Source organism: Onychostoma macrolepis, chromosome 19 (assembly GCF_012432095.1).
Source record: "Onychostoma macrolepis isolate SWU-2019 chromosome 19, ASM1243209v1, whole genome shotgun sequence".
Classification (NCBI taxonomy): domain Eukaryota; kingdom Metazoa; phylum Chordata; class Actinopteri; order Cypriniformes; family Cyprinidae; genus Onychostoma; species Onychostoma macrolepis.
In genome coordinates this window covers 31,303,811-31,315,432 of record NC_081173.1, presented here as the reverse complement: position 1 = coordinate 31,315,432, position 11,622 = coordinate 31,303,811, and the positions used below count along the sequence as shown (strand labels likewise).

Below are 11,622 nucleotides of genomic sequence, written 5' to 3'. Positions count from 1 at the left end.
CTGCACTGCAATGAAATCTGCAGTTTGATCAGTGCTTTTACAGACGGAAGACAATGGAGAAGGTCATGCTCTTTTGTGTTTTTTCGTACAGGATTGTTCAGATCAGCTCCAGTGGTAAATTTATTCTCCTTTACAATTTCACATTATTGATCTTTTTTTTATCTTTTAAATATAATTAATGTTTTATCTAAATCATTTCAAATGATCAGTTTATGATGTTTTCCAGATGTTTCAGGACATGATGTGACTCTGTTACGATTCCGGCTGAACGAAAAGATCAGTCTGAACTGCAACATGACCGGCAAAATCAGAACGGCCTGGTATCACCAGAATCCTGATACTGGACGACTAACACTACTGCTGTCTACCATCTCTGATACCTTTCAAAACTATCAAAACTATCGCATATTTACAAGAATAGGGACCAACACAGCCTCGCTAGTTATTACTGATCTAACAGAGTCAGATTCAGGTCTTTATTTCTGTGGAACATCAATGTTTTTAGATGAAATGCACTTTGATAAACCCATCAGACTAGTGATGGAGGGTTAGTACAGCTTTTCAATTTCTCTCAAATCTTCATAATGTTTTTAATGCCGAGAATTATTTGACGGTTTCTTAATTTATTTCAATCATCTATGTCACAAATAAAGTTTCCATAAAGTTTTTTTTTTTTTTTTTTTACTGCAATGCCATAGAGGAACCATTTTATTTCCATAAAGAACCTTCTAGTGATTAGTTCATAAAAGAAGCATTGCTTTCTTAGTGTGAAGAACATTTGAATCATCTGTAGAACTGTTTTCCACTATAAAGAACCTTTTGTGCAGTAGAAAGATTCTGTGGATGTTCTTTTTTTATGCTGTAAATGATTCCTAAAATCATGTGTGTTGTTGAGGATTTGCTGTTATAATAATATTGAAACTCTTTGTGTTTGAGTAAGTGATCATATAATTGAAATATTTTCAGACGAGCTGACAGACAGAGAAGACAAAGCTCATTCCGTCACAGAACCGCCAGAGGATGTTGAGATCACAGGTGAGAGCAGAAATCATTCTTGCTCGTATTTTATTTTATTTCAGGAACTCAACAAGTGCATTACAGTTTTTCTCGATTGCTAACACACAATTCATGAAACAACTCACCATTTTCTCACAACTATAAACACAATCTCAAAACTACACACCAACTTGTGCAAACTTCAAACTTCCAGGTCAAAGTCAAACGTTTTAGTCAAAAACATATTCTCTTTTGTCAGAATCTAATCTTTGGGCTCAGACGACACACAAAGCTGTCAAATACACAGACTATTTTCCTGACTAGAGAACACTAGTGAGATCAATTCAAAACACTGTCACAAAAACCTCCTTTTGGGAAACATCTTGCTAGTCAATGTCTGTTACAGTATACAGCATAAATAGAGTTGTGCAGATACAGTAAAATTCACCAATAAGCTTTAAGAAAAGTTTACTTTCATTACACTACTGTAAACTTATCTTACAGTAGATGAAAAGCACTTGAAGAGAAAAGTACATAAACCAAACAACTGACTATACAGTAAACACACATTGGAATATCCTGTCAGTTTCTGTACAGCAGTAAATAAATAAATACAGCATCCTCTGCCAAGTTGCATTACAGTATTGGTAATATCCTTATTTGTTATACTATAGCAGTTTCTTAGTCTTCTGAGAAAAGACTTTCTCTGCCAGTCGACTCTCAGTTCTGCACAAATACATGTAAAAAGTACTTGGCTACAAATCAATTCAACAGTTACGAGTTTGAGGCTGTGTGCTATACGGTATTTACAGTACAAAGAACACACTGTAAAAAATTATTGTGATTTTAACAGTAAAAAACTGTAAAATACCACAGTAATAATCTGTTAAATGATTAAGAGTAAGTTTCCTTACTAAATACAGTGAATAACTGTAATAGATCTAACCTTTGTTTTCGAGAAAGTAGTCTCAGAGTCGACATTCATAGACTGTGTCTGAAACCACTCCCTACACCCTCATTCACTAGTCCTACATTACTTCACTATATAGTCCACTAGACAGAGTGATTGAGAACATATGAGTGAATTCAGACACTGATGAACATCTGCTGTTAACAAACACAATCACTGAAGGAAAGAACAAGAAACAAAACTACAACTGACATACAGCCACAGCCTTAAATGAAATCAACTGAAATAAAACAACAGAGGATGATTAAACAACTCCACAAACAGCATCACCAGCTCCACTTATTACTAACCAGTTTGACTTCATTTCTGTCAGATATCTACGAATTAACAGAGCTTTATATTTTATTTCAAATGTTTTGTTTTATCTCACCATTTTGGCGATCAGTGGTTGCTTTTGTTATGCTCTTGACCCTTGACTCTTTAAAGTTAGTTTTTCTTTGGCTGTTATAACTGTGTTTGTAAAGCACATTCGTTATGACAAGAAAAGCCAAGAGAGTTTGTAGTTTTGGTTAAGACTTAAAAGTGGTGATCATCTTCTAATGACCTGGAGCACTGATCTCAGTTAGTATCAAACAATGTGGGTGATTTGTAATTAATTTGATATTGTTTATGGTAGTAACATTACAAGTTAAGCTGACAAACCCTTATGATAGAATTTAAAAACCTTTTATGCACAAAACCTTCAGAGTTACAGCACCATCTAGAAACACACAGACATCAGGAATCAGCACATGAACCTCAACAATGGTGACTATTAATAATAAAAAAAAAACAATTCATGCTGCAAAGCATGCTGGGTGCCAGTACAAAACTCCCAGCATGCACTGCAGCATGAATAAATTATGCAGCTGAATGTTCTTAATATTTTCTTTATTTGCTTTTATTTTGGTGTTGTTTTTGTTGTTACTTTTCAGTAAACTGTTTTGTGATGTTCAGAGTTGAACCGTTTTTTTAATTTTTTAATATCGTTTTTGATAGTCACCAATTTTGAGATTCATACGCTGATTGCTGATGTCTGTGTGTGTTTAAGTTCTGCCGTAGTTCAATATATTTATTTGTGCATATTCTGGTTAGAACTGTTTCACAACATTTGATTACTGTAGTAATTAATGGTGCAATTAACATATCACATGTTTAACAGGAGACTTAACATGGGATAATCAGTGAATTAAACTACATCATGATGGTCTCGACATCCCAAACATCAGTCTCCGATGATGATAGATTAATTTGGTGTTTTTGCTTTAAAAATTGTGCTTAATAAACACAGCTAATTAAAAGCAACCAAAAACCCAATGTTAAAGAGTCACGATTCAAGATTCCAACTAAAGCACTCACTGATCGCCAATATGGTGACTTCAAATGAAAGTACAACAACTAAAAACTCAATAAGAGCTTTTGTACACTTGACAGAAATAAAGTAAAAGTGGTTAGTAATAAGATGCTGGTGTGGAGTTGTTTAATCACCCTCTTCTGAAATACTGAGAGATTTCATGTGTTTTATTTCAGTTGATTTCATCTTGGCTTTAGCTGTAAGTTTTGTTTCTCTGTTCTTGTTTCTCGTTCCTTCAATGATTCTACTTGTTAACAGCAGGTGTTCATCAATAAACTCAATCCTAATTTAATTAATCACTTAATTCTCTCATTAATTCATCACTGCTTCGGTGTTACTTCAACACTCTGTAGTGTGGACACATAGAAGTGCTCTTTAAAACTGAGGATTTTGCTGTGGGATTAAAGGGGTTAAATTTGTGAGATGACAAAACATTCTGTGGAACTTAATTTTAACAGAAATATACCGTACATTTAATTTACGGAACAAACTGTAAAAAAACAGTAGATTACTGGCAACCACAGCTGCCGGTATTTCACCGTAAAATCAAGAAAATAAACAGCAAAATACTGTAAAACCTAACAGTCAACTTCCTGTTGTGTTTTGTGGGTCACCATTGTGCTGGAGAGTAGAGCCTGTGTTTAAGTCAAGGACGGACAGAGAGACACTGATGTTATGCTGCGTGTTGCTTTATTTAAAGGCAGTAACTGTGTAGTTATTGATGTAAAGAGAATCTCTTTATTAATTTTAATCACGTATGTGTGCTGCTGTTATTTGCAAGAGTTTTGAGTTGAATTGATGACTTTGCATAAATCAATAAATTTTTCTTCATGGACATAAACAAAATAGTTCTCAATACTCTTATGCTCACATTACATAAACATTATAAATATTAGTTTATAAACAAATGGTTGTTGGATAATTTAAGCGTAATCGGTTTCTGCAAATAAAATGACTTAACTGAAAGGTTTGTGTAATAACATTGTATCAGTTAATGAGATACGGTTTTTCACTGTAAATTTAAACAGTTCTGTAAATCCTAAAATGTTGCTACCGTCTTTTTCACGGTAAAATTTTGGCAACCACAGCTGCCGGTATTTTTCCGTAAATTTAACAGATTTTTTTTTACAGTGAGTGAAAGTTATCTCATCTGAAGTACTGCTACTATGTAGTGTAATTGTAATGTGTAAGTATTTGATCCTGCAGGCAGCTTTCCTTATGCTCATTCCATGCACAAGAACATGCTCAACTATAGTGCTTTATATTTCATCAGGAACAAATGACCTTTGACCTCATCCCCTTACAGTAATTTTTCTTTTCTCATCCTATTCCTGTTTGTCTCCCACTACCAGGATTAATTTTCCAAAACACATAACCACCTGTTCATATTGTTCATATCATCCTGAGATTCTGACTGCTGTGTAATCAGTTTTGCTACTGAATGTTCAAACACGGATAAATCTGTGCTATTTGTGTTTGTTTTGTGAGTCTTGAGGTAGTTATATTGTGTGTTTGTGTTTTCTAAATGATAACATGGTTAAACCTGTGCAAAATGATGCTGTTATTGTGTAGAGTTTTGCAGAAAACACTGAGCAAATTGGAGCATGCGTGAAAGCAGGTGAAATGTGTTAAAAGTTTTGAGAAATGTGTCTTTGTTTCGAGAACTGTATGAATGGTTTGGAAAATTGGGCCAAATGAATCAGTTACAGTGTGTTAGCGATCCAGAAAAACTGTAATATATTTGTTATAGGCTACGCAGAGAACCTATTTGTCCAATGGAAATATTACATGGATGTTAACGGTTCTTCATGCATCCATCAAAGCAAATTAAAAACCCCTTTTTTTTTTAAAAATAAGTGTAATTGTTCATAATTACTGAGCAACATAACTACTTGTGCATCACAGATGTTACAGTTTTTCTCAATTGCTAAAACACTAAACCCTATTGTCTGAACCAAATGCTCAGTTGCCTGAACCCACTGATTGAATCAATCACTCTTTTGGCAAAACCATAAGCACTTTTCACCTGTTTAGACACAACTTGCCAACACATTTTCATTGTGATGCACCCGTGCTGCATAATGGTGAGCACAGGTGACAAAAGTCAAACACAATTAAAGCACGGGTGTCACCACTTGAACACAACAACTCAAAATTGATCACACTTGTGGCTAATGATGTGAGGGAACATCAGAGGCGGACAATCCAGGGGTCAGAAAGTAAAAGTCCTGCCATATTTGTGTTCCACCCATGAACTCAGCAGCTGATTTCACCAGAGGAGGAACCAAGTCATTCCTTTCAAGTCACAAGCAAGTCTCGAGTCAAATCCCAAGTCCTCAAAGAGTTAAAGTTAATGAGATAATTAAGTGTCTAATTAAATGATGATTGTGCATTAGTGATGAACACCTGCTGTTATTGAGAATTACAGCGGATCGGATGTTGATGTTTTATTGGTTAAAATGATGCCACCATCACAGAGATCAGTGTTTGCTTTAGTTGGGTTCTTGGCCCTTTTAGTAAACCAAAGTAATTTGCTTTTAAGCAAGTGCAATATTGTTTCACAGCAAACATTTGCGCATTGCTGAATCAAGAACTTGATGTAGCAGATTAGTTTAAGTTTTCCGCTTTTAAAACATTTGAATGAGCATCATGAAGGTGTCTTGCTTTGGTTTATTGAGTGATATTCAGCTATTACTGAAATTCAGGGGAAAAAAAGTCCTATTAAACAAATGCTACTGTAGCGATTACATATTAGGAGGAAGAACTGCATCAGCTCAGGCTTTTAGACATGAACACCTCTCAACGGTGGTGACAATATTAATTCATACTGCAGTGCATGATGGGAGTTTTTACTATGGTCTTACCCAGCATACATTGCAGCATGAAGAATTTTGTTGCTTGTCACCATTGTTGAGATTCATATACTGGTTCATTATGTCTGCGTGCGTCTAAATACCAGAAGAGTTCAAGTGTTTATATGCGTTAAATACAGTAGATTTCAAATGAATTCATCGTAACTATTAGAACAACAGGTTTCTTGCATGCTGTAGTTTCACAGGGTTGACTTCTCAAAACCTAAACATACAACATAAAAAACAAAATAAAAAAAAAACCAGCCAGTACAGCTGTAAAAACATGGTTGCTCGTTTTGCAACCCTGATCTCTTTACTTTACAGCAATACATGTATTGCTGCAAAAAAAAATCTAACACAGGAGTCAAAGGCCAAGAGCCCAACTAAAGCAAACACTGATCTCTGTGATGGTGGTAACATTTTAACCAATAAAACATTAATATCTGATCCTCTGTAATTCTCAATAACAGCAGGTGTTCAGCACTAATGCACAATCATCATTTAATGAGACACTTAATTATCTCATTAACTTTTAACTCTTTGAGGACTTGGGATTTGACTTGAGACTTGCTTGTGACTTGAAAGGAATGAGTTGGTTCCTCCTCTGGTGAAATCAGCTGCTGAGTTCATGGGTGGAACACAAATATGGCAGGACTTTTACTTTCTGACCCCTGGATTGTCCGCCTCTGGGGAACATATACAGTAAGCCAGTTCAGAGAGCACTGGTTTGTGAGGCCCTACAATGGATAGAAATCTGAGAGGAAGAGTTCGTGTGAGAGGAGGTCGAGGTGGTCAGCGAAGACAAAGAACAGTAATATCTGATGAAATCAGAGCTACTGTGATTGACCATGTTCTTGTCCATGGTATGAGCATGAGGGAGGCTGGACAAAGGGTACAACCAAACATCAGTAGATTCACTGTGTCCACCATAATCCGAAGATTTAGAGAAGAGAACAGGTAATTACCTTTTTTTGACATTATAGTACAGTATGTAAATGTTGACAGCAATTACTGTATGACATACTATATACTGTACCACAGTATACTGTAAGTAAATATATGTTTCAGTACATCACTGTACCAATGTACTGTAGTATTGTAATGGAGGGTTGGTCTAACTGTTTGTAGACCTAGTATTCCATGTATATTTTTGTACTTTATTTTTACATGGCCTTACTGTACACAAGTGGCAAACGCATAATATTTCTGTTTGTTTTTACAAGTGCTACGTGTAAATACACAAGATTTCTGTTTTGTCTTTTTGTACAAGTGCTAAATGGACAGGTTTTTTATTTTTTTGCAACATGCATTTAGCCTACAGTGAACAATAAACATTTATTTCTCCAGCTTCATGTCCTGAGCATTGTGTTTTCTATTTTTCTACGTAGTGTTTTTAATTTTGATTGACTCGGGGCACGATTTGACAACATGGTTCAGTTTTGAGCACAGATTGAACTGTTTTGAGGTGAAAGTTTGGTTTTGCAAGAAGAGTCTGAGGTTTTGTGAATGTAGCTTGAAAATTGGGTTTTGTGTTCACAGTTTAGAGAAAAGGAGAGCAGCTTTCAAGAAATGTGTCTTAGCAATCGAGAAAAACTGTAATGCAATTTTATCACAGTTCAAACCCAGCACAACTGTAGAATCAGTGTCTGAACTATCTGTTTCTTTGTTCTGTAGTTTAATTGGTTTATCTGTCTGTCTGTCTGTAGCCTCTATAGTCGCGGTGATGCTGACGGAGCGTGTGATGATATTCGGTGGTGTTGGTCTGGCTGTGTTTGTGCTTTTTCTGTCTACAGTCATTACAGGAGGAATCATTCACTTTTACGGTTGGCAGAAAGGATGGACCGCAGCCAAACGTGCTGGTCTGACTGATTGAAAAAAAAAAACTAGATGACACTAAATTTGTGTGCTTTACTCTATCACAATAATCAGCATTGTTGTATGTTACCACTGAATGGTGACTCACCAATGTGGTTCAGATCTCACTTAGACTTCTGTTGTGGCAAAGCTCTCGAGGAGCATTAAAGTGCCCCTTTTATGCTATTTGAAAGGTTCATAATTTGGTTTTGAGAGGCCTCAACAATAGGTTTGCATGCATGCAAGATCAAAAAACATGCACTTTCATTAACTCTTTTGTGCATGATTCTTAAACGATTCGTTCGAAGATTCATCTTTCCAAACCCCTCCTTTGTGTGAGGCTACTCTGCTCTGATTGGTCAGATTTGTTTGACTTTGTTTCTTTGAGAGAAAATGGGCGAATTCCAAACGTTTTTTTTGCGCCCTTCAAGGGCACTTTGGGAAGGGGACACCATTTGTAGGGACGTTCAACTGATTGCCTTCACGAAGGGCCCTTCCAGAAGTCCGTTAGCGAAGGGAACATGCGATGGTCACTTCACAGAACTGAATTCTGTTTGTGATCATGTGATCTTCAGTTAGGAGCTCTTACGATGCATTTTAAAGCAAAGTTGGGGTTAATTTCACTTCACATACAAACGTAAGTAGAATAGGCTGATTAAATTTGTCTTTATTTTAATCTGATACAAAATATTTTTTGTCTGTGATGGAAATATGATTTAAGATGGTATTGTAAGTCAGTTTAAGCACGTTTAGTTTGAAAAGGTTTAATAGTAAATAAGACACAGTGAGACAATATTTAAATAAAATAATAATAATGAGATTAAATATTTATTTGCAACAATTTATGGAGTGCTGAATGCTGCACGCACATGCAGCGTTGTCAAGGTAACGTTTGGTCTGTCATTGCCCTCACCAAGGGAGTTCCAAATGCTTATACGAGACAGTAATGCCCTACACCCTTAAAAGAACACACTTCAAAGGGCTTCTGTTTGGAATTCACCAAATAACTTCATGTTGCACTTTCAGCTTTACAACTTCGCAGACTGTTTACATTCAAATACAGCTACATTACACACTGCATGAATGGTAATTTTCAAAAATCCATAATAGGGGCACTTTAATATGTACATTTAAGCTGATTTCAAGAGAGTGTAAATACCATGGCACATAAAGCTTGTTCAAATAAAATGTCTTCAATGTTAAATGTGTTTGTTGGGAGTTCTGATCAAATAAAGAGCAGTAAAACTAAGAAATCACACGTGTTTGTGCATTTTCTGACAGAAAACCTGATTATTAGCAATGCTAAACCTCGTCAGACACAAGAGGGTTAGGGTTAACCCTAACCCTAATTAAAAATCACAAAAAAATACATTCTAAAAATTAATTTAAAAAAAAAAACATTCATTGTAAAGCATGAATATGTGTCAAATTAAATGTGGATGTACAATTTTATAGTTTATATGTAATTGTATATTTTGTACAATTGTCTTTTTAAATATGTGTGTTTAAATAATATTTCTTTTTAATGTAGCATATAGTGTCTCCTACAGTGATTTCATCATCATCATCATCTACTGGAGAGTTTTTCCTCACCAATGTTGCTTTGTCTGGTATTTGCATTGTTATTATTTGTAAATCTGATTTGAAAGAGAATGTATTGTGAAAAACGAAACAAATAAAAACATTTTTTTGAAATTCTGTTTTGTTGGTTTGTATTTTTGTATGATTTGTACACAGTAAAACCTCCAGTGTTAAATCAACACTCCCAGTGTATATATAATCCACACTCAGAGTGTTAAAAAAGTAACACAGAAGCAGTGTTAAAGTTAAGGAAATAATTAGTTTAGTAATTGAGTGATGATTGAGCATTAGTGAAGAACACCTGCTGTTAACAAACTGAATCACTGAAAGAAAGAGAAAGAAGAACAGAAAAAAAGAGACGAGACGAGCAGAAATACAAGAACTGTTTATATCGTAGTTTATCCCCGCAGCTTTCAAGTTTATAATGAGGGAAATTCCTGCAAACATTTATTCAATATAGCAAGTAGGTTATATGAGTAAATAAATCCACTCAATTTAGCAGATTAAATGAGATGAAAACAGCGTGAGTGATTCAGCTGGACCGCGTCTTCTCTCTTCCACACTGTAAAAAATTGTGCCGTTAAATAACAGTAATGTACTGGCAGCAGAGTTGCCAGTAATGTACTGTTATTTTACAGCCCTCTACCATTAATTTACAGCTTTTAATTTTTACAGCCTGTTACTGTTATTCTACCATGGAAATGAACTCTGCTCCAATTGGTTCAAACAGTTCAATTTTAAAATAGTGGTATTCAAATGGCATTATTAATGTGAACTTATATCATTTGAGTCCACTGAGAAAATATATTTCTTACTATGAAACTGCAAACACTTTAAATAACTAAAAACATGTCTTTAACTCAAATTGTTTCAGTTCATCATCAGCTACAGCACATGTGCTGGAGCACTTAACAAAAAGATCATCGCTGCTTAAGCAACTGCACAGTTTAAAATAAAAAATAAAAAGCAGCAGAACATCAGTGTTTGTGGCTCATCATTGACTGAAGCACAGGCTCTACTCTCCAGCACAACGGTGACCCACAAAACTACATTAAACTAACAGATCTCTCTTGTACAAAAACACATTAATACAGTTCAGATTAATATTTACTCTCCTGATCAGTTCATGACTTTGCATTACTGTTTTCTGTGGACCTTTACTAATATTTCAGTAAAAATAACTTTTTAGTTTGGTTAATCTGACTGTTACGTTTTACAGTAAATTGCTGTTTTTCTTTGAATTAACGGTAATCTACTGGCAGCACGGTTGCCAGTAAGTTACTGTTTTTCTACAGTTTGTTGCCGTAAATTAATTACAGTTTATTGCTGTTAAATTACATTCCATGCTGTGTTTTTCTCTTCTTACATCTTTAACCCTTTAAAGTCCACAACAAAATCCTCAGTTTTAAATGAACACTTGTAATGTGTGCACACTACAGAGTGTTAGAGTAACACTGAATCAGTGCTGAAGTTAATGAGATAATTCTGTGATTAATTAAGTGATGATTGAGCATTAGTGATGCACAGCTGCTGTTAAAAAGCAGAATCACTGAATGAAAGAGAAACACAATAACTACAACTGACTTCAGCCACAGCTTAGATGAAATCAACTGAAATAAAGAAGACATTAAATTTCTCAAGATCTGATTAAACAACTCCTAAAACAGCATTACTTCACACATTACTAACCAGACTGATGCTATTTCTGTCAGAAGTTCACAGAAATGCAAGTTGTTTTTTAACTACCATGATGGAGATCAGTGTTAGCTTTAGTTGGGCTCTTGAACCTTGACTTTTTAACATTAACTTTTCTTTGATTGCTGTAAACATGTGTTTTAAAACACATGTGTTATGGCAAAAAGAACCAAAACAAAATCTGTAATATTGTTGATTATATTATGCTAACGACATAACCATCATTAAACATTATATTCACTGATTTTTTTTTCTCCAGCGTCTCTTCTGTTACCAAAGTGATGAAATAATTTACATGATGATTTTGCTCGTTTATGTGAAATTGTTAAAAACATTACTGA

General features: G+C 34.9%; 1 protein-coding gene across 1 annotated transcript; it reads left to right on the top strand.

The window, feature by feature from the left end:
- The first annotated feature begins 23 nt into the window (after window positions 1–23).
- On the top strand, window positions 24–9,672 carry LOC131525120 (uncharacterized). Its single transcript, XM_058752496.1, has 4 exons — window positions 24–114; window positions 227–547; window positions 967–1,035; window positions 7,858–9,672. The coding sequence occupies exons 1-4, from the start codon at window positions 54–56 to the stop codon at window positions 8,022–8,024; spliced, it is 618 nt and encodes a 205-aa protein (XP_058608479.1). The 5' UTR covers window positions 24–53; the 3' UTR covers window positions 8,025–9,672.
- Window positions 9,673–11,622: the final 1,950 nt, after the last annotated feature.